The sequence below is a fragment of the Neomonachus schauinslandi genome, chromosome 8 (genome assembly GCF_002201575.2).
Source record: "Neomonachus schauinslandi chromosome 8, ASM220157v2, whole genome shotgun sequence".
Lineage (NCBI taxonomy): Eukaryota > Metazoa > Chordata > Mammalia > Carnivora > Phocidae > Neomonachus > Neomonachus schauinslandi.
In genome coordinates, this window is record NC_058410.1 from 83,051,309 (window position 1) to 83,075,265 (window position 23,957).

The 23,957-nt window shown below is 42.0% G+C and overlaps 1 protein-coding gene across 5 annotated transcripts in view; it reads right to left on the reverse strand.

The window, feature by feature from the left end:
• Positions 1–1,187: 1,187 nt before the first annotated feature.
• KCNQ5 (potassium voltage-gated channel subfamily Q member 5) overlaps positions 1,188–23,957 on the reverse strand; it is a 502,673-nt gene continuing 479,903 nt past the window's right edge. For all 5 annotated transcript variants that reach the window (XM_021693115.1, XM_021693113.1, XM_021693116.1 and 2 more), the window contains 3 exons: positions 5,918–6,049; positions 3,773–3,899; positions 1,188–2,150 (listed from right to left, as the gene is read on the reverse strand). In XM_021693115.1, coding sequence (XP_021548790.1) covers positions 1,188–2,150; positions 3,773–3,899; positions 5,918–6,049 — 1,222 coding nt within the window. The remainder of the gene's footprint in view (positions 2,151–3,772; positions 3,900–5,917; positions 6,050–23,957) is intronic.

The following is a 23,957-nucleotide window of genomic DNA, read 5'->3' on the forward strand; positions in this document are numbered from 1 at the left end:
CATTCAGGGCGTAGTAAAAAATAAATACCTTGCAAAATTCTCCGTTTATATATAAGAATAAGGGATGTTTAGGTAGTTGAATTCCCTAGCAATATTCATCTTCTAAAAAGATCAAGTTCTTCTATTTTGGTTTGTTTTTCTCCCTCTCATTGCCTTCTGAGGGCAAAGCTATTTTTGTTAACTTCACCTACTTCCTGGTGTTGTGTCTGGATTCTTTTCAAGCCTCTCTCATCTCAGTCTCACCCAAATGTCTAATTCCCCGGGATCCTGCCTGTATTATCAGTTCAGCGGGAATGGTTTCTCACATTGATATGGTTTCTCACACTGGGGCAGCCCTGGCAAGCCAGGGGGGCGCACTGCAGAGAGATCAGTCCCAGCTCACCGGCCCTTCCACTCAGGAGTAATGTATTCGCGCGTGTAGAAGTTGACCACGTATAAAGTTGATTCAGCCGTCAGGGACTATGTTCCCGTGAAATCACTTGTGTGGGATAGTCTATTTGCCCCACTGGCCCTGAATTTCATTATTTGCACGCTTTCTAATTGAAGAACATTCTTGTCATAAAGAACAACATGAAAATGATGTGCAAAATTGCTTGCCACAGCGTTGAATCACCAAAAGCACACAGACTCACATTCAAATTACATTAATAATAAAATGACTGAATAGGAATGGGTTGGCAAATATATCTTGAAGGAAGCAGCCATTTCTATTATTCCCAAGTTCTGCTTTACTCAATACCTTGTTAGCAGCGGTCGATGGTAGCCATTGTGTTTACATATACATTATGGCCTAATTTTGAAAATGTATTTTGTATTTAATCACAAAGCAGAAATGCCTGAAATTTGAAGTTGTTTACTCCCGTAATTTCAAAACACAGAGTCAAATCTTCTAAGTGACCTAATCTTGACATTTTCACACACCCCATAGCATTAGCAGTGTTTGGTTTCTCAGGATTTTTAACACAAGGTACGTTACTAAATGAGTGGGTTAACGTTGATGTACCTTGGAATTTCAGCCATCCCTAAACATGCATTTTCATGCAATTAAAAGATAACGGGCTTATAAACTGCCTTTCATGTTCTTCCTGATTCTTGCAATTTCAACTTTTTAGAAGGGCTTTCAAAATAGTTCATGCAATGATATGTATGGCTAAAGGAACTGCTATGCTAGAAGGAAAACGGAGACCTTATTTCAGTTTGACATGAGGCAAGCTGAGGGCTTCTGTACTTTCTCCTGCCTTACAAATGCTCCGAGATGATCGAGATCTTTCAGTCCTTAGAGAGTCTGACGCAAAAGCAGTTTCCCCGGCAAGCTGCGGCATGGCATCAAACGTGTCTGTCTCAGTCTCTTCGGGACCCACCTCTTCATCAGTTATAAACAATTTGGATTCCCTCCATTTGGGGTAAAAATCTTGGCTGCCTCTGGAGCCACCTGACTCACTCCCAGAAAGCTGTAGATTCAGTTCCTCTGTCGACCTGATCAGGTTTTGTACCGACAGAGATTTGCCCAAGTCCTTGGGCACCACGGGGTGGACAGATAAGAGAGTCTCTCCCCCCATGTCAAAGCTTTTCCTTAGAGCGCGGTCCTTGGTCAGATTTGACTGTGCAACCTGAACATTTTCCTTGGAGGCAACAAGGCAGGTGGTGACATCAGAAATGCTTTCCTGTAAGCCTGCGGGGCTCGGGTGCAGGGTCTCCGGCCTGGGCAGATGCTTGATGGCTGGGAGAGGAGGCGGGATCTGTAAAGTTGTTGGGGCTGCTGGCTTAGGTGCCACACTTATTTGGTTTGCAATGTTGCTGGCGGCCGCCGCTGCGGAGCCATCACTTTGACCCATTGGCACCTGTGTTGCTTGACTGTGCATAGTAGGGCTAAGCGCGTAGAAAGTCTGCGCGCTGAACTCATTTGGCGTCAGAATGAACTGCAGGCCTCGAGAGATGTTGGCGCTCGCTGATCTGGATAAGCAGCCACTGTTCTGTGCGGAACTGGACAGGTCTTTGCTATCCACGGGGCTTTGATAGTCAGAGGTCTGTTCACATTCAAAAGGTGGGATCTGGAATGAGGCCAAAGTGAGGGCGGAGGCAGAGCCTTTCCGGAGGACCTGTTGATATATATCGAGTAGGCAGTCCAGCTTGGACTCGATGGACTGTACCTAAGAGTGGGGAAATTGGTCACATATGAATATAACCTGTTGTAAGAATAAGCTTCATTTCTAGAATTAAAACAATGCAGTCAGAGTGTGTCAATACAGTTAAATATTGAGTACAAAGTCTAATGTAGCGGTGAACCTTAGTACAACCTCAGAATGTACGTTCGTCTATCAGTGGTGCAGCCAAGGGATGATTTGGGAGGAGAGGTTCACTTTGGCCTCTACATAATCTCCCCCCAATAGCCTTCCCCCGTAACTCTTTATTTTATTTTATTTTTTTCATAATTGAAGTATTTTTATTTTATGTACAATGAATTGGCCTTAAAGTAGGTATCTTGGATATCTGCAGTTAAGGTAGGTTATCTTGGATGACCAATTCAAGGAAGTTCACTTAATCCAACTTAATGAGGCCTATATCCTTCGCGTACTGACGGAAACACTGGCGGCACATATTGAGGCCGTATTTCCGGATCAGACCGTGCCTGTTTGAGCAGACGTGGCAAGAATGAGAACCCTGGCCAAATTTCCTCGGATGGCCCCAGGACAGCTGCTTCCCCTAACTCTTTAAAATGGACAATTGATGTTCTCAAAAAACGTATAAGCAGTATACGAAAGCAACTGCAAGGCTGCCAGCCCAATCACGTTGCCCTTGCTAAGCCTCCCCCAAGAAATCATTCTGGGACTCTACTGCGGTCTAGTCAGGAACTCCTCTATTTAAATCAAGACCTTAAATATCAATGTAGGTGATTCTGAATTTAAAAATAAAGGTACAAAATGCTTCCGAATTAATACTTGAGATATTTTTGATTAGATTGGGGAAGCAATTTGATTTCTGGACAACTGTCGTCTTTTTTTAATTAAGTTTTTAATTTTAATTCCAGTCTAGTTAACATACGGTATTATACTAGTTTCAGGTGTACCGTATAGTGACTCTGCAGTTCTAAAACGTACTCAGTCCTCATATGATAAGTGTACTCTTTCATCCCCTTCACCTATTTAACAACCCCCCCCCCCCGCCCCCAACCTCCCCTCTGGTAACCATCAGGGTGTTCTCTATAGTCAAGACTCTGTTTCTTGGTTTGGACAATTATCTTTGTACGAGAAGATACAGCTTCAGGGTTAACAACTGAGGTTTTGTTTTGTTTTTTTTAAAAAAGAGTGAAAAAGAGAGACAGTGACAATCACCAAAACACATATGAAAAATAAATCCCTGTTATTTTACTGTGGAAAATCTATAGTTGCTTCCAGTTCAAGTATTCACAGATGAGATGGAATTGTTTATTCCTTATATGGAAATACAAGTGTTTTAGAGAACACTGTCTATGCACAAAAAATGTAGTTTCATTCGCCCTTTCTTGATTTTCTTCCTTTAAAATATATTAATCACTGGGAAGCCTGGGTGGCTCAGTCGGTTAAGCGTCTGCCTTCAGCTCAGGTCATGATCCCAGGGTCCCGGGATCAAGTTCCACGTCAGGCTCCCTGCTCAGCGGGGAGTCTGCTTCTCTCTCTCAAATAAATAAATAAAATCCTAAAAAATTTATTAATCACTAAAATACATCAAATGACCTACATTTTTGATTAAAAAAATTCGGACGGAAAAGTTAGCCCCTACAGTTGGATCGTACCTGCTTCTCCACCTTGACCACCCGGCCGAGCATGCTGAGGTCATCGGGGCTCTCGTGTTCTGCTGTGATTTTCTCTCGGCTCTTCTTATCCGATGTGATTTGCCCTTTTCCAAGAATTTGGTCAACACTATCAGAGAAAGAGGAGATCTGATTATAAATGCTGAAGACGGAGATTGCCCCAGGACAGAATGAAGTGTTTTGAAAAGAAAAATGAAAGACAATTATCTTTAATTTATGTAAGATGACATAAAAATGAACTTGTTCCAGTTGATGTGCTTATTTTCTTAACATGAGAATTACACATGAGATTAATTTTCTCATTATTCTGGTCCATGACGAAGTCACTTATGGGCAATCTTCTGGAGGTGGAATTGTCCTAAACTACAAAGTAATTTGTCTGTTTCCATCTCCAACCAGCCATTTCCTGAATTTAACTGCTGAAAATATGACAAAATCGTCATTATGATTATTTCATGTTAATAGAACAGATTCTTCAGTGAACATTTACTATGGACCCGATATGTGGGAGCTAAGCAGACAGAAAGTGATCCGTCTCCACTTTTTGGAATTCTAGTTGGAGGATAGACACCCCATGAGCTGGAAACTTAAGATTAGTTCTACAACTTCCGTAGCAGTTCAACTTTATACAAACCCTTGTTTTATAATAGTTCTATTAAAGGACTTGGAAGACCATGGCCACGTGGGCAGAGATTGTAACACGACCACAGGATGAGTTACAACCATTTCCAAGGAGACTTGATCCACTGAAATGGGAATTTCTTTCTTTTGTGTGTGTGTTGGAGCTGAATCATCAGGAGTACGGACTCAACGTTCCAGTGTACAGGCAGCGCCTACCTCCTGTCATGACATCTGATCTGTTATATTGCAAACTCCACAAGGACTAAGTCATTATTTTATTAATCTCTGAATGTCCATAGTGCCTGGCACACATTAAGGGCTCAATAATTGTCTGCTGGATAAATGAACGAATGAACGAACAAACTGTGATTTCTAGAATTGATCACCAGGTGATTTACTAAGGGCCCAGTATATGCCTCCCGCTGGGCTAAGTGTGCTGTGGGCATATAAACAAATGTTTAAGACTCTCTCCTTGTGTTTTAAAAACTCTTCAAACACAAACACCGGTAATTTGTGCCTGAGAACGAAGCAAGACTCTTAAAACACTGAGATGACTGAGCATTCTGGCTTTAAGATAACACAATCAAACGTGGCTGCAGTAACATATCGAGCTCATTTCTTAAGATGCTCACCAGAGAGACAGTGTGTATCTGGCGCGGTACAGAATGCTAAGGAAGGCAAAGGCCCAGCCTGAGTCACGAGCAGGGGGAATAAACTTGCACCCGGGACACAACACAAGAGCCAACCACTCGTTTTTGAGTCTGATTCTCGGGCATAGTGGTACCAAGATTATGAGTGTCTCTGTGCTCTGTGGTAGCTCTCAGTGCTGTAGGAGGTCAGAGAAGGGGAAGGTCTTTTTTTGTGGGCCAGACAGTCGGGAAAAGTTTAACGAGGGAGAAAGACGGCTTCTTTTTGAAGGACAGTCGGGATTCGGAGAATAACCCAACAACAGCCGCAGCAATCATTCCAGTGACATCAGCGACAACCATTAACAGTTACGGGGCACCCGGTTAGCAGGTAGTAACTCATTCAGTCCTGGTGACAACCCTATGAAGCAAACACTAACATTATCCCCACTTTTACAGATGAGGAAACTGAGATACCGCATGCTGTAGATGGAGGCTTTTAATGTCTGATTTATATCCTTAAATAAAAATCTACACTAACAGCAAAAGTCCAGTTATCCATGAAAAATGAATTAGAGCTATGAGAGTCCCGAGTTTTCTCTACAACAGAGAAGTTACTCTCAGATAGTTTTTTTTTTTAAGATTTTTTATTTATTTATCTGGGAGAGAGAATGGGAGACAGAGAGCATGAGAGGGGGAGGATCAGAGAGAGAAGCAGACTCCCCGCTGAGCAGGGATCCCGATGCGGGACTCGATCCTGGGACTCCAGGATCATGACCTGAGCCGAAGGCAGTTGCTTAACCAACTGAGCCACCCAGGCGCCCTCTCAGATAGTTTTTATGCCCATCCCTTCACAACAAATCACGTTTCTATTGCTTACCGTGTTTGGAGACTTTTAATTCTACACAACATGTCTAGATGACCAGCAGAATATTGTTCAATGACATCTTTTACATCATATGGGCGTAATGTTTCCTTAAACTTCCGTTTTGCAACATGAAATTTCATAATCCTGTAAGAGCAACATATTCCATATTAATCTCCACAACTTTGCTAAAAGAAGTTACCCAAATAGCTTGCTAGTAAATATGAGAACTCTGGGGGAAAAAAGAAGTCATGCATCAAATTATTTTAGGTTCCTCCAGAAATGCAATATAAAAGCCCAAGATTATAGTGGGCAGTTTAAGAACATCTCATGGGAGGCACACACTGAGAGTAGAAAAACACACAAAAGAGACTTAATACTAAGTGTTATACCTTTTTACTGTTCACTGAAACCCTGAATGAAAATCAAAGTCAAAATGCAGTTCTGCCTTTTCGATGTGACCCTCAGAAGTTTAAGAAATAACACCTAATGGGGCGCCTGGGTGGCTCAGTTGGTTAGGCGACTGCCTTCGGCTCAGGTCATGATCCTGGAGTTCCGGGATCGAGTCCCGCATCGGGCTCCCTGCTCGGCGGGGAGTCTGCTTCTCCCTCTGCCCCTCCCCCCTCTCATGTGCTCTCTCTCTCTCTCTCATTCTCTCTCTGTCAAATAATAAATAAAATCTTTAAAAAAAAAAAAAAAAAGAAATAACACCTAGTGACTGCATCCCTTAAAAAATATAAAAATTGTTAAAACAGTCTTTTATGTAACTATGAAATTTCAGATGCAGATGTGTCTGCAAAACTCTCTTAGTCTCTCTAGAAAAATGTACATTTGTATAGAAATTTATGAAAATTCTGTTTCATAAGTTACTTTTGCAGGATACTGCTCGATTAGGTAGCCACGTTCCTTTTGTTTCAAATGTAACACACTCATTCACTAGGCTTGGATATCTTAAGATTTCAGAACCAGAGATCTGTTTTATTACAGTGCTTCCCCCGACATGGACCTCATGCTTTTTTTAAGATTTTATTTATTTGAGAGAAAGAGAGAGCGAGAGAGATTGAGCTTGAGCATAAGCGGGGGGAGGGGCTGAGGGAGAGGGAAAAGCAGGCTCCCTGCTCAGCAGGGAGCCCTGATACCCCTGATACCCGATGCCCAGAGCTCCATTCTAGGACCCTGGGACCTGAGCCAAAGGCAGATGCTTAACCGACTGAACCACCCAGGCACCCTGGATCTCATGTTTTAAAAGAATATTTCATCAATAAATCCCATGATGCCATAAATAGCTAAGTTGCCTAAGATAAACAGTTACTGTAATAACCTGATATTATTCCCGAAGAAAGCAAAGAAGCATAACATTTTAATGAGTCTGTGCAGTCTTAGTGCAGGTAAATGTTAAGCCTGACAGTGTTTTTTCAACTCTTAAATGGCTCATAGATCCCCGTTATCATACTCATGGATCCCAGGCTGGGATTCAGTCAATTAGGTTCTGCAAACCACAATTTGGTGTCCCTTGGTGGAAAGTGGGAAGATTAGGTATAAATGTAGAAAATACTCACTACCTATCCTGATAGCTGATTGCAAGGAATCCAAATTGTCTTATTGGTTAAGAAGCCCCAAACTCTATCTTGTAATTGTATTATTAACTTCAAATTAACTGTATCCTAATTATTTTGGAACCATTTATCTATAACATTCTTACTCCCTCTCTACCATATTTTCTCCACCAATCTCTTCTTTGTTCAGGATAAATTTTTTTGGTCTGTTTTATTGTTTGTTTTTGTTTGCAGAAACACTGAAGCATTATTCAGAGGAAAGTAGAGGAAATCTGTTTTATTTTAGCCTCTTAGTATTTAGCTTTAGTTCCAAATTTGTTTATCAAATTTGTTTAGGGCTCAGTCTCCTATATTAAAAAAAAAAAAACTGCGAAAACTAGTGAAATAGCTACCCTGTGAAATTTTTGGCCCCGAGTAATTATTATTATTATTTTTTAAAGATTCTTTATTTTTTTTTATTAGAGAGAGAAAGAGTACAAGCAGGGGTAGTAGCAGGCAGAGGGAGAGGGAGAAGCAGACTTCCCGCTGAGCAGAGATCCTGATGCGGGGCTTGATCCCAGGACCCTGGTATCATGACCTGAGCTGAAGGCAGACGCTTAACTGTCTGAGCCACCCAGGCATCCCAGTAATTTATTATTATTTTAAAAAAGATTTTATTTATTTATTTGACAGAGAGAAACAGCGAGAGAGGGAACACAAGCAGGGGGAGGGGAAGAGGGAGAAGCAGGCTTCCCGCAGAGCAGGGAGCCCGATGCGGGGCTCCATCCCAGGACCCTGGGATCATGACCTGAGCCGAAGGCAGATGCTTAATGACTGAGCCACGAAGGTGCCCCCCCAGTAATTATTTTTTAAATATCTGTTTCCCCACACTAAATTGTCAGCTACATGAAAGCAGGGTGGGCCTCTTTTATTCAACAGGCGGTGCTTAATAAATGTTAGCTCTTGTTACTACTGCTACTTCTACCCTGTTACTATCACCATTCTTCTTCAACACTGCGTACTCAGAGCTGAGCACACTTCCCGATACGCAGTGGAAAAAAACATTTGTTGAATAAGAGAAGGCAGGAAAGAAAAAGAAAAGATCCGCTCATCTAGGTAATATTAAGAATAAAACCAGAAGAGGGGCGCCTGGGTGGCTCAGTTGGTTAAGCGACTGCCTTCGGCTCAGGTCATGATCCTGGAGTCCCTGGATCGAGTCCCGCATCAGGCTTCCTGCTCGGCAGGGAGTCTGCTTCTCCCTTTGACCCTCCCCTCTCTCATGTGCTCTCTCTCAAATAAATAAATAAAATCTTTAAAAAAAAAAAAAAAGAATAAAACCAGAAGAAAAGCTAATCCAACAGCCTAGGTCCTCTTTACTTAACCTTCAGAGTAGCTAATGGTGCCTGGGTGGGTGGGGGAAAAAGGAAAAAAAAATCACCTTTATACTTCCCTACGTGGTTTTTACTTGTTGTTGTTTGTGTTTCCAATAATATTACCTTTTGTTATGTGAAGTACCTTCTTTTTTTGTTTTAAAGATTTTTATTTATTTATTTGAGAGAGAGAGAGCAAGAGAGACAGCGTGAGTAGGTGGAGGGTCCGAGGGAGAAGCAGACTCCCTGCTGAGCAGGGAGCCCGATGCGGGGCTCGATCCCAGGACCCTAGGACCATGCCCTGAGCCGAAGGCAGACGCTTAACCGACTGAGCCACCCAAACGCCCCGTTATGTGAAGTACTTTAGATGTCTTATCTTCAACAGCACTTAAGACAGTCTTATTTCCCTTTCATATTTGGGGAAACTGAGATTCAAAGAACCTATGTGACTTGCCCCCACACAAGCAACCAGTGCGACGCAAAGCCAGGATCCCACCCAGATCTGTCTGGTTCTCACTCTCACATCACCTCCTGGTTTCCCATGGCATCAATTCTTCAGATGTTGAAAAGATTGGTTGGGATCTTTGGCAGTTTTTTTTTCCTTGGCTATGGTGGTAGAAAACACGCTACATGCAGCGGGACGAGCTTTGGCATGAGTTAGTGTATTCCCATTGGCTGTAGCTCAGGCATTTGTGGTCTGTGGCATGGCTGCCCAGCGGTGGACCCACATACCTCCAAACTGAATGACCTGTTTTGTCCTCATGGGGGCCTGCCCTTGTTTCTTGCAGGGAGTTGTGTGAATTCTCTATGGTAATTTGTCTCAAGAGTTGCATGTTGCTTTTCTCTTTTTCCTTTCACCAGTACTTTAACAGAAAAACAATTTGAAGGCATTCAATAGACAGTATTATACTCTGGTCCATACTCAGTCATATTTTAAGCAGACCATAGCTGATTGCATTTTTTTTTTAAAGATTTTATTTATTTATTTGACAGAGAGAGACACAGCGAGAGAGGGAACACAAGCAGGGGGTGTGGGAGAGGGAGAAGCAGGCCTCCCGCTGAGCCGGGAGCCCGATGCGGGGCTCCATCCCAGGACCCTGGGACCATGACCTGAGCTGAAGGCGACGCTTAACGACTGAGCCACCCAGGCGCCCCCATAGATAATTTCATTTTATTTGCATAGTTTACCATTTATGAACTAGGCAAATTAAAGGAAAATCCATTTTTTAGAATTTTGATCAATATTTATAATTTTGATTTGTACTGTTTGCCAATTTCCATGGTACAAATACTCCTACCATACTTCATATTTCAAGCTATCAATGTGACATCACTGAGCAAGAAGTTGGGAAGAGATGTGCAATATTATATCATTAGATAGTATACCATATAGATACAATAGATGTGTACAACTCAAGAATATAGAGAGTAATATGTAGTAAAGTGATTAGGAAGTAGTGAGTGTTGAATATGTATTGCCTTTGTTTTTAATATAACTCATTTTATTGTGAGTTTATACAATTTAATTTTTAATAATGGCTGTATTTAACAAGCAGCAAAATTCCCAAAAATGTAACATTCAGCTCCTGGGAGTCAGTACAAGCTGGCTCCAGCCCATCCCTGCATATACTCCTCTTTTTCAAATAACTAAAATGGTATTATTAATCCAATTTTTAATTGATTTCCTACCATGAAAGTAGGAAAGTCTGTAAGTAAAGCAATGGAGGGAAAGCAATACCCCCACGGAGTGATACAATGTGTAGGAATCAATGGTAAGCCTATTAAGAACTTTAATACTGACTCAGCTTTGCATACCTGTCATCATGTGGCCATACCCAAACACCATAGAAGACAATCAGTTTCCCACTGAGGACTGCTAGTTGCTAAGCATTTAGCAGGACATTACTGAGTGTAAAAAAAAACCATTTTTCCTATTAAGGATTAAGTTTTCTAAGGACAACAAATATGTTTTCTTTTTTAAAAAATATTTTATTTTATTTTAGTTTTTTAAGTAACCTCTACACTCAACATGGGGCTTGCACCCACAACCCCAGGATCAAGAGTGGCAGGCTCCACTGACTGAGCCAGCCAGGCGCCCCCGGACAACAAATAGATTTGCCTTAACTGTCTTTGTTGTAGGTTGAAAATGGAAACATTGAAGAGGTCGGAGGTGAGATAAGAAAATTCTAAATCGGGCAATATGTTTTATAAATCTAGAGGGAATGTTTAATAACAAAAGTATTTTTGAAACCAGTAATTTATATAAAGGATGACGACAGACCAAGCATGTTGCTTTTCTCTTTTTCCTTTCACCAGTACTTTAACAGAAAAACAATTTGAAGGCATTCAATAGACAGTATTATACTCTGGTCCATACTCAGTCATATTTTAAGCAGACCATAGCTGATTGCATTTTTTTTTAAAGATTTTATTTATTTATTTGACAGAGAGAGACACAGCGAGAGAGGGAACACAAGCAGCTCAAAGCTGTCCCCTCCTTTCTGTTTGCAATACTATAGCCTTAGAAAGAATTAATCTTCCAAAGTGAAAGTGAGACCACATTGCCCCCCTTCCTAAGATCCTTCATTGGTTTTCCATGGCCCCTCAAGTAAACATCAAATTCCTTAGTATATCGTATAAGGCTGTTTATGGACTGGCCTCTACCTCTCTCACTTTCCAGTCTGTGTTTGGAACTTGAGGTTCCAGCAACAACAACAAAGTATTTGCAGGTCCACAAAACACCATTCAGTAAATCATGTACTTCAATTATTTGCATATTCTATTTCCTCTTCCCGGAATCCTATGATATCTTTAAGACTCAGCTCTAAAGTCACTTCCTTTACGGAAATTTCTGTGATTCTTCCAAAGTAGTTAGTCACTTGCATATCAACCTCTATCTTAGTACTTAGCATACCACACTGTAATTATTTGCTTATATATCCGCCTCCTTCTCCAGACTGTATGAGGTCCTTGAATGCAGGGCTATGTCCTCGCCCCTTGATAATCCAACACTTGGTGCAGAGTTTAATGAACACGAGAGGTTTGTCTAGAAGCGCTACCAAGGAGACTGGGTGGGCAACCTGAGGGAAGAGGGTAATGGATGGGGACTTCCCACCTTCTCTTTCCAGATGCTCATCTCTATTCATTCCTCTGCATGCAGCCTGCACTCCAGCCGTCCTGGATTTTTTTTGTCACCAAAGTGCTCATTTCTCAGGATTCTGTCTTCACACTCTACCTAAAATGCCAGCAGTTCTGTATTCAGGCCAAGCGTTGACTTCTCTAGGAACTCTTTCCTGATCACCTTCACAGGGGTAGATGGTCTTGCTTTGTGCCCTCCAGTGCGCTGTCATGTAGGTAAATTTGAGGCACTGTACCTCACCCGCTGGACTTTAGCAATGTCCAGGGCTATGGTTTTTACCCTAGCATCGTGCACAATCTTGGGCAAGTATTAGAGGTTCAATAAATGCCTGCTGAGGAATTGAATGGGGATTAGTTACTCTCTAGTCACTTCAAGTTGTTTATGTTCTTTTGTGGCAAGGCAAGCTAGTATAGAGGTCTTCTTAAAAGAGTGCCTTAGAATAGGTTGGAGTTCTTCATTTCACAGAACATAAATCCAGAACTATTCAAAGCGTAGACAAGGGGCAGAAAGTTTTTTCTGTAAAGGGCCAGATAGTAAGTATTTTATGCTTCATGGGTTGTCTGGTTTCTCTTGAAACCATTCAACTTTGCATTGTAGCACGAGAGCCCCCACAGACTCTACATAAACAAGTAAGTGTAGGTGTGTTCTAATAAAACTTTATTTACAAAAACAAGTATTGGGTTGGATTTTGGCCCCCGCTATAGTTTGCTGCCCCATGGTCTAGATAAGAGTGATGAGGAAATGCCTTCAGGCCAGGAATAAACAACGGCTCATGAACTGGCTTGGGGAAAAGAAGCAAAAGCCTTTGGTGGCCTTCTACATACTTCTAAATAAGTTTAATATGATCTATATATTGCCTGGTAGAAAGGAGTGTTTAAGCAAGTCATTTTAGAGTAAAATTAGGACCTTCAAGAAACATTTAACAATTGGGGCGCCTGAATGGCTCAGTTGGTTAAGCATCCAACTCTTTGGTTTTGGCTCAGGTCATGATGATCTCAGGGTCTTGAGATCAAGCCCCAAGTTATCAGGCTCTGCGCTCAGCAGGGAGTCTGCTTGAGATTCCTCTCCCTCTCCCTCTGCCCTTCCCCCACTCTCGCTTTCTTTCTAAAATAAATAAATAAATAAATAAATAAATAAATAAATAAATTTTAAAACGACTTAAAAAAAGAAACAGTTAACAATTAAGATGATAATGCCAAGTAGTACTTTATAGTATCACCCTGTGAGAGGGGTAGTACTGTCATCTCCATGTTGTAGATAAGGAAACTGAGGCATAGAGAGGTTAAATACCTAGCCTGAGGTTAGATAGTTAGTAAATGTGGAATTGGGACTTGAACCAGTTTGGCTCTAGTGTTGAGCTCTTAATCACAATATTGTACTATTGTTTTAATATTGAGATCTTATATATATATTTTTAAGATTTTATTTATTTATTTGAGAGAGAGAAAGAGAGCGAGCATGAGCACGAGTTGGGGGGGAGGGGCAAAGGAGAGGGAGAAGCCGACTCCCCACCTGGGCAGGGAGCCGGACACCCAGATCCATCCCAGGACCCTGAGATCATGACCTGAGCGGAAGGCAGATGCTTAACTGAGACTGAGCCACCCAGGCGTCCAGATCTTATATATATATATATATTTTTTTTTTTTTGAAGATTTTATTTATTTTTGACAGAGAGAGAGAGCACAAGCAGGGGAAGCAGCAGGCAGAGGGAGAGGGAGAAGCAGGCTCCCTGCTCAGCAGGGAGCCCGACTCGGCGATTGATCCCAGGACCCTGGGATCATGCCCCAGCGGAAGGCAGACGCTTAACCATCTGAGCCACCCAGGCGACCCCCAGATCTTTTAACACAAAATAACAACAACAAAAAAGATACTCTGATATACCACAAGCTCAAAAAATAATTTTCACTCACATATGTTTGGCACACAGGTTCTCAATAAAGCTGCCAAGTGAATGGCCTGTTCTTACTGGTGTCGTTGGGTGGTCCTTTACAGGACCAAAAAAAGGCTGAGGAGTAAGTTCCGCTCTCACTGGCTTCTTTTTTTCATGAGCGTAAACTGCACCGCCGGAACCAAGACAGCAGCGAAGAGCAAAAGCTCTTAAAGTTCGCTTCCTCCGATGCTGTGGAGAACCAAGAGGCGAGCTGGGAGTCTAAGAGAAGGAAACCTCTTGCACAAAGCTGACATGCCCCGCAGTACCACTAGAGGGGGGAAAAGATTCATCAACAAACCTAATCAACTGGCACCTCCTGTTGAAACCGAAGGAAGTCTACTCAGAATTTTCTAAGCCCGAAGAAATAACTAAAGCAAAGTTAAACTCCGGGTAGAATATATCTATATATACACACAAACACATGTGCACTTATAAGGAAATGTAGGTGCATTTGTTGTGCTGCCATGAGTTATAAAATCTTGCAAAAGTCTTGTTCCAGCCGTCTAAATCAGGGTAACGACATTGCATATGAATATGCAGAGATACAAGAACGATTAGAAGACGAGCGGCAGCGACTGCGGCCGCCACGGAACAGATGGACGAGCCCGGCCCGCAGCCAAAGCGCGGGCCGGGCGGACAGGGCTCAGCCGACTGTGAACTGCAGAGGCAGCTTGACTGGCTGGGACAGCAGTACTTCCCAAGCTTGGCTGCTCCCGGGAACCGCACAAGATGCCGATGCCTCGGTCCCCCGTCCGTCTTCGCTGATCCGGGGTGTGGTCCCAGAGATTTTGTTAAACCCTTCAGGTCATTCCACGGAGTAGCCCAGGTTGAGAACTTCTGAAACGGAGGTGGGAAGGGAGAGGGGGCAGAATGATCTCCAAGCTCCCCGCCGCCATGCAAAGAGGTGACGGTGGGTTGTGCTAAGTCTTCGTCACCCATGTCATACCCACAAGGCAGAGTGTCAGTGTGCTTTGGTGGCAGGCCTCCAATCCGAACCTGAGTGTTTCCCGACCCCCTTCCCTGAGTGACTCGGAAGTTTCATGCAAGGAGGAGTTAGTAAGTTTCGTTCGTTTTTTAAAGGACTTCCTCCGAAGGGAAAGGGAGTGCGGGGTGACGGATTCATTTTCTTTCAGTAAGTATTCATCGAGTGCCTACCAGGCTGTTGTGCTGGGTTCTGTGCTAGGCGCTGGGGAGCACTGACTCCGCTGAAAGGGAGCCGGCAGAGGTGAAGGAGCCTCTAGTGATTACTTGTCTCCAGTTTCTTCCTCTCTCCAGTCCTTGTGGAAGGCAGCAGTCACTGGGGCCAGGAGCTCCGACAGGATCCAAGAGCCTCATTTGCTCTTTAGATGAGCTCCGTATGGCCGCTTCCCTAAGCGATGCCACAGGCGAGTCTGACGCGTGGGACTCAAGAACTCGCTCCTGGATTCTTTCGCTCACCTATCAGAAGTTTACTGAGTGCCCACCACATGCCAGGCTCTGTGCCTGATGCCAGGGATCCGGCCATGAAGAAATAAACCCTGTTGCTTGAGCCCTTCTCGTCTGGTAGGGCAGAAGGTGTGTGAGTGGAAGGGGTGGGAAGCTCAGGCCAGTGGGAGTGCGGAAGAGAAGCGTTTAACCCAGATTGGTATGAATGATAGGAAACAATTTCTGGAGAGGACAGTCCTTTACCCTCTGCACCCCCACCTCTGGGGATTATATCACCAAATTTGTCCAGGCTGCAGAAATGGTCCCTTATGTTCCCAGATCATGTTTTTGGTGTGGATGTGTGTTTCTCCCTCTGACCCCTTTTCTTCCGTTTGTTGGCCAGTTGGGTTGATTTACTCTCCTGACATGCGTTCCATAACCTACTCCTTCCCAGGATGGAAAATTCTACCCCCTGACTTCTGACTCTCTGCAAGAAACACAACATCTATCTGCCTTAAAAGCAAGAGCCCTCGGGCTCATTCTTGAAGTGATCCAGGGCCTTTGGATTACCAAAACTTCCCCAAGGCAGCCCTCTTTTGCCTTTTTCAGAGATTGGTCAGGGGATGGTGCTGATCACGGAGCAAACTTGTCAGACAACTAAGACTGTGGAACTTGATATTTGGGGTCACCATTAAAGGCATATGTGTTACTTGTTTGGATGATTTATTAATGTTACTTCTCTGTTAATACATAAACAGGACTCAGTAATGCAGATTTGCATTTGTGTATACAGTATTTAAACTCTGAAAACCCTTCAAAACTAGTTATAGAATTATACATCCAAGACTCCTTTGCCTTTCTTGCATCTTACATTGGGCTACTAGCCAGTGACTAAGGAGACCCAGGAGTTCCTGGATGCACTGACCAATCTCATTTTCTGCCTTTCAGTTCTTGCTGGAGATGTGTAAATTAGCACCCCTTGTACACAGTCCATTAGATGCCTTATGGTAGTAAGCTCCCACCTGGCTGACTTAGGGAACAGGACCAGTTCTCTGGCCACAACTGTTGGCACATGGATGTTGTTCTTCTAATACATGTTATTATTGTGTTTTATATTCGGGAGTTGGTAAGCTCTCCTACGCTTTTTTTTTTTTTTTTTTTTTTAAGGGAATAAGAATAGTAGAACCCAAGCAAGAACTTCTGGATTCAAGCAAGTCTGCAAATGGTTAACTCTCCTCTTAGGATTTTGTGAGCATTGATCCAGTAACTAAATCTGGGGATTTTGTTTTCCTAGAAGTATAAAATTCTGCATAAGCTTTTAAAGTATGAAATGAAGAAGTAAATAAATAAAGTGCCCATACCTATTGATTGCTCTTGAATATTTTTAGTCATAGCAATGAATAGGAGTTTCAGTTTATATTATAACCAAATAAACGGTTAGAAATTAGATGCTGCGAAGTGTGTCTTCCGTGAAAACACTAGTTTAATGCAGCCTCAGAGCAAAATGTGGCCACAAACAATTATCTTCAAAACAGAAACAAGCAAAAAAGAATATTCCTTTAAAAATATGTGTTAAATGATCCATAAAATGTTCTTCTAGCAGCATCCTTTACTGTAACATGCCATAGACTTGGCTGTCAAGAATGTCTTAACAGTGACTTGCAAACAAAGACTCATCACCTCTGCTAAAATAGCAGAGACGCTATCAGCAAAATTAAGAACGGGTGATGATTAAACAGCTTGTAGGTTTAACAAAAACCCACAACGGCAAACATGTGCCTCTGCTTCTCTATTTGCAGAGTATTCTTGTCTCAAGTATGGAGCGAGATTTAAGAAGGATTCAGAGTTGAGAATGCATTTTAGGGGACTGTCCAGGCAATGGTCCCGCATGTGCCCTTCAGAATAGGAAGAACACAAGGGCCAGAAAACTGGAAATTCTTGTCGCCCAAAGCAGGGTTACAGCAAGGGCTGATTTGCATACCCGCCTGAGAAACTCTGACAAGTCATCATGGTTCTTCTTTTTGCTGATCAGATCTGAGCAATTTTAGAAGAGTTGATGAGCCTTTGCTAGTTGCAAAGACATTCTTGACATTTTATCTATGTTCTTAGTAGAGTGAAAGATTCTGATAATTTAGAAGAATGTTCTGTTTACCATCTGGCTTCAAACCCTTTTGCCTCTATTGAATTTTTCTCCAAAGTCACTGACGACCCCCTAGTTGCCAATGCCAAAGGACCGTCTCACACTTCACCTTCTTGACCTCTTAGCAGCCCTGAACACAGGGGAGCGCGCCTCGGGCTCAGAGCGCTGTCTGCTGGCCCCTCCTCCGCCACGCCCCGCGGTTTTCCGTTGGTCTGGAAGGGGCGTTAGTCTCCAGAGCTTTCTTCCTTTTGCAGCTCCCTACAGGACTGTGAGCCTCAAATCCTGCAGTGACCGTCTTCTGTCTTCACTCCCACACCCCGCCTTGGGGTGATGCTTCTGCAAAGCATCTATGTCTGTGCGGATGACTACCAAGTTAGTCCCCATTCCAGATTTTTCTCCTGGGCTTCTGAAGCAGGAGAAACTCACCAGCTGCAACAACGCACCCACTTCCCACAAGCCAGCCTCCGAGTGATCAGCTCCCCCCAGAGGTCCCATCCTGATTCCTCCTGCTCGTTCACTCTGTCTTCTCTGACTACCCAAATCCTAGCACTTTCTCATGTCTGAAGAGCTCCAAAATCTGTCCTTCGGGACTCTTCATCACCACTGGCTGGCCCCCGGCAGAGCCAGGTATGGTAAGAACAATGGTTCCCTCTCTCCAATCCATTCCTTTAAGTTAGTCATTGTCCTAAGTATTAGAATAAAGCTCCAGTCTGACAGATTTACTTCTGTACTTAGCCTCCACGCCTTCCTGCTTGTTGTGAAGGTTCTTGCTCCTCCCTTGAGTCTGACCTCTCCTCCCCATGTTCTCTACCCCCAGCAGCACAGATACTTTCTGATACCCTCTTCAGATCTGGTTCTCAGCAACTGCAGTTCCCTCTGCCTAAACTCACACCCCTTTCAGTAACCTGGCTGGTACCTACAAAGCCACCAGATCTCTGCTAGGATGCCCCTTCTTCCAGAAAGCCTTCCTGTATGCCATCTCCCACATTAAGTGCCGACTTTCTATCTGCTCAAATAGCCTGGACTTCTATTATTGTAGTGATTTGTTGCTCTGCCTCATAATTGACCCTGTTTTTTTCTGGCAGCCCTTCAAGATTCTAAGCAGGGATCCATCTTTCTTGTTAATGTCTACTCTGGTGTCTGGTGCAGAGTAGAAGCTCTATATTTTTTGTTTTTGGTTTTTTCGTTTGTTTGTTTTTAGAGTGCACGAACTGATTCTTTGGGAGGAACCAAAGAGTTTATAGCCAGGCCTCTGTGTGGGTTGGTGGCGGGGAGGGGAGAGGAGAGGTAACTTCTCCCTTTCATAGTCCTTTCCTTGGGAGGATGCCTGGGAAGACAGCAAGCTCAGCCCGAGGAGGAAGGGGGAGAAATCTACCCGGAACATTGCCTTGTGGTTGGGTGGAAAAATTGCTCTTCCTGCCCTGAGTGGTGCTGCTCTGAGTGATTCCTCAGCACAGGTGGTGAGGACATGACTTCAAGGGGTAATAGCAAGTGCTTCCTTGGGGAGGGGGTGCAGTCAGGCAAGGCCACAAACTTTTGGAAGTTGGGAGCACCCCTCAGAAGAGAGAAAGAAGCGCTCCTCTCCCATGACATACCACGGGAGTCAGTGGGGCTCAGAAAGGAGAGGGTCTGGCCTGAGCAGAGGAAGGGCAGGGTAGGCAGCATGCTGGGAAGGCAGTAAGGAGCCCAGAGACCTGGAGGTTATAAGAGCTAGCATTTATGTAGTGCTTAGCATGTGCTCAGCACTGTTCTAAGAACTCTGCAAAAGTTAATTCAATCAATCCTCACCAGAGCCCTACAAAGTCAATCCCATTCCTCTCCTCACTTCACCAATAAAGAATCGAGGCACAGAGAGGTGACATGGGTTGCCCAAGGTTGCCCAGAGGCTGTCATTTCTTGGATCACTTCTCTGAGCAGCTCTCAGGAGTGTGGCAGCTGGGGGTAGAGTTAGCTAATGGTGCCAAGATAAAGGCTGCAGCTTCACCTAAAGAATTCTTTATTCATTTGATTTTCTAGAAGGCTGGTTTGGCCTGGGAAATAAAAGGTTGTGTAGCAGTGAAACATAGCAGGCATGGTGATTACGGCATTGATATGTTACGAGAAGTTAAGACCGTGATACAATCAACTTCTCGGTCATTTCTGTTCAGAATGATGAGTAATCTCCATTGGGTTGTTTTGGTTATCTTTACAAGAAGAATAGGCTGGATGGTATTCTGATTCATTTCTTGACAACTGACAGAAATAGTTGTATAAAACAAGTTGACAAGAGAACAGTTGTTGTTGAGGATCTCATTAAGAATGGCCGTGATCTTAGAGTAATTCTATGAAAAACTGCAGGTAGGAGGCAGGTGAGCTTTGCACTGCATCATCTTAACAGACAGAGCTCATTCTCCAATTGTGTAATAAATCCTTCACATAACACTTCTATGATGCCTTGGTATGCATATCTCAGAATTTATCTAGCCAGTTCAGTATAGGAAAACAAATACAAACATTCCTTTTTATTTTTAAAAATTATTATTCTGAGAGCTAAAATAACGATAAGAAATAACAAGTGTTGGTGAGGATGTGGACAGAAAGGAATTCTCATGCACTGTTGGTGGGCATGTAAATTGGTGCAGTCACTGTGAAAGACAGTATGGAGGCTTCTCAAAAAATTAAAAATAGACCTACCATATGATCCAGTAATTTTACTACTGGGTATTTACCCAAAGAAAATGAAACACTAATTTGAAGAGATACATGTACCCCTATGTTTATTGCAGCATTATTCACAATAGCCAAAATATGGAAGCAACCCACGTGTCCATCCATAGACAAATGGATAAAGAAGATATATATATATATATATATACACACACACACACACATACACACATATATATACATACATATCTATCTATCTATCTATCTATCATCTATCTATCTATCTATATCTTTGTATGGAATATTATGCAGCCATAAAAGGGATGATATCTTGCTATTTGTGACAGTATTAATGAATCTAGAGGGTATAGTGTTAAGTGAAATAAGTCAGACTGAGAAAGGCAAATACCTTACGATTTCACTCATATAAGGAATCTAAAAAACAAAACAAATGAATAAACAAACAAGAAGCAGAATCAGACCTATAAATACAGAGCACAAATTGATGGTTGCCAGAGGTAAGTAGAGTTGGAGGCTGGGCTAAAAGAGTGAAGAGGAATGGGAGGTACAGCCTTCCAATTATGGAATGAATAAGTCACATGAATAAAATGCATAGGATGGGGAATATAGTTAATCAGACTGTAATAGTGTTGTATGGTGACAGACGGTAGCTACAGTTGGGGTGAGTGCAGCATAACATAGAGAGAAGTTGAATCACTATATTGTACACCTAAAAATAATGTAGCGTTGTGTGTCAACTATACTCAAATAAAAAAATTATTATAAAAACATTATTCTGAAACTCTTTTATAAATATAGACTTGTATTGAATATAACTTTAAACATTATTATTTATTTATTATGTATTATTTATTTATATTACTTACTATTTTGAATTAATGAGCGTATATTAATTTTTGTGAGAAATATTGTGCAAGATTCTCACTTACGTAGTGTTTACACAGTGCCAAGTACAAGCTTGAAAGGTAACAGTCAACGTTTTATATTGTGAGGGATCATATTTAAGGTAATTGATGGGTTTATTTTTAATCTGAAAATTTTGATATTGTGCCTGAGAAAGTATTTGTTAAACAGTGATAGGAAAACTGGTATCTTGCCAGGTGTTATCTGAATTGTTATTTCACATGTTAAAGCCCTAGCCCCTAGTACCTCAGAATGTAACTGTATTTGGAGACAGGGCTTTAAAAGAAGTGATTCAGTTGAAATAAGACCTTTAGAGTAGGGCCTAATCCAACCTGACTGGTGTCATTATAAGAAGAAGAGATGTAGACCCGTATCTGTGGACACACAGAGGGAACACCACGTGAGGACGCAGAGAGAAGGTGGCCATCTGCAAGCTAAAGAGAGAGGCCTCAGAAGAAACAACACTGCTGACATCTTGACCTTGGACTTCCAGCCTCCAGGACTGGAGAAAGTAAATTTCTGTTGTTGAAACCACCCAGTCTGTGGTATTTTGTTGTGGTGGCCCTAACAAATGAATATGCCATGATAAAATGAAAAGTGAGTGTGTAGAATGTTCAAGAGTTTATCAATTTGCTTGTCAATCTGTTTACTTCCCTGCTAATGTCATCTTTCTATTTATTTATTCATAAAATATTTTATTTATTTATTTGAGAGAGCATGCAGGCAGGAGGAGGGGAGGGGGAGGGGCAGACTCTGCATGCTCAATCCCAGGACCTGAGCCGAAGGCAGACGCTTAACCCACCGACCCACCCAGGTGCCCCTCATCTTTCTATTTAGAAACTGATTTGTACGAGTGAATGAAAAGAAAATTAACATTGTATTAAATCATTAACAAGATACAGAGCTTTTGTTAAAAATAAGTACAATTTTCACTCCCAGTAATGAGTTTAAATCACATTTCCAGCAACTTTGTGCACTCCCACTAAATAATATTTTGAGGATAATCTGTGATAATCCTGGAGGAATTATACAAAACTAAGTAGTCTTCTGATTTTTAAGACATATTTTGGAAATGTCTAAGAATAGCCATTGTTCGTCACTATAAAAAGTGACGTCAGTCATTGAAAAAAAAGTCTCAAAGTGCGTTTGGGTAATATAATCCAGACAAGTTCAGACAGTGGCCTTAGTCATCTCAGAGAATCTTTACTCCCCAAAATAACTAGAAATTAGAAAATGGCAGATGCTTAGTAAATATTAATAGCCAAAGTAAGAGCTCCTATTTTGCTCTTTGGGGATGCAGTGGTTTTGTTTTCCATATTGTCATCCTTGCAGTGGAATACATATTTTCTGTTACACATCTTAATTTTAATTTGACTCTTAGGAAAAACTATTGTCATTCTAAGAGCTACGGGAGGACAAAAGGCATATTCAACTATTCATATTAAATAGTCAAAAGACCAAAAAATAACAAGGAAAATGCCAAAACAAAGTTGCTATTTTAGAGGTGAATGATAGATAGTTCACACTTGCAATCAGGAACGTAATATATATAAAATACCACTTCAGGTGAGCTGTAAGAAATGAGTATGTTCTGGCCAAAGACATTCCTGTCAACTGCTATGCAGTTTATTTATTTAATGGAACTCAAGAAAAGGACACTTTTGCATAAGATTTAGGGATTTACATCAGTAAACTCCTTTTCAGAACTGCCAATTGTACTGGTGGGTCTTTTAATCATGTATTTTTAGAAAGTAAGTAGTATCACGAGTCAAAGATTTCCAATGAAGTTATTAACTATTGAGTGTAACTATTGAATTTTTAGAGAATCCACAAATTTTAAGGGGAACTCAGAATCAGGATATGGGGGAGAAAACCATCGCCCTCGAGTGTCACAGAGGAGCAAGCCGAAAGCTTCAGAAATTCACAAAAAGGAGATACATGTAAATAATAAAGCCCTGTTAAAAATAAGAACCAAGAAAGAATTCTGAAAAGCAAGGGAATTCTGCAAAGGACTTTACAAAAATCAGGCAAGTTTCAAAAGGATGGTATAAAAGTAAATCTTAAGCTGCCGCTAAAGTGCTTAGCTAGCAGAATAAACCTATTTCGGTTTCTTTCTTGCAGCTCACAATTCTTTTTATAGGTTGTGAGGCAAAAGCAGAAAGCTTCCGAAGGTCTTGGGAAATGAACAAATTGGGTTAAGTACGACTTTTAGGAAACCTAATCTGTTTCCATTAGATAAGATTTTATGGTACTTGTTGCAAGTCAGACTAATCTGCGGATGAATTGTCCCACCTTCACTTTAGGGTCTTTGAGGGATATAATGAATGAATGTAAAGAATTTCAAGGTGACTTCTCCCCCAGCAATGTCCAATAGAACTTTCTGCAATGATGCAAAGGCACTGTGGCTTCTGTGCCCAGGATAGTAGACACTTGTGGCTACTGAGCACTTTAAATGTGGGTAGTGCCGCTGATGAACTGCATTTTAAGTTAAATTTAATTTAAATTAATTCAAATTTAACTAGCCTCATGTGGCCACTGGTCACCATATTAGACAATGCAGTTCTAGATCCTTTCTGTCCCTTTTAACTGAAGGCTTCAAGCATCATTTTACTACATACCCTTGGGTTTTCTGGGCTTAAATATTACCCAAGGCTTCTAGGCTCCCCAGGGGTGGGGTGATCATATAATTGTCCAAACTGGGATATTTTGAGAAAGACAGGGAGTATCAACAATGAACAATTATGATGAGACAAGAGGCATAATCTAGGATGGTCCAAGCCACATAAGAAGGTATGGTCCTCCACCCGTAGCGTTTGTTGCTCAAGGGTTCCGTTGAGAAGTAACTGGGTTTTACTTCACTTCTTTTTAGGGTGCCATTACAGACAAGGTTTAAGTATCTTCTCGGGTACACATTTTCATCAACCATGATTTTCTTTGCCTTAACAAACATTTATCAAAATCTTTATA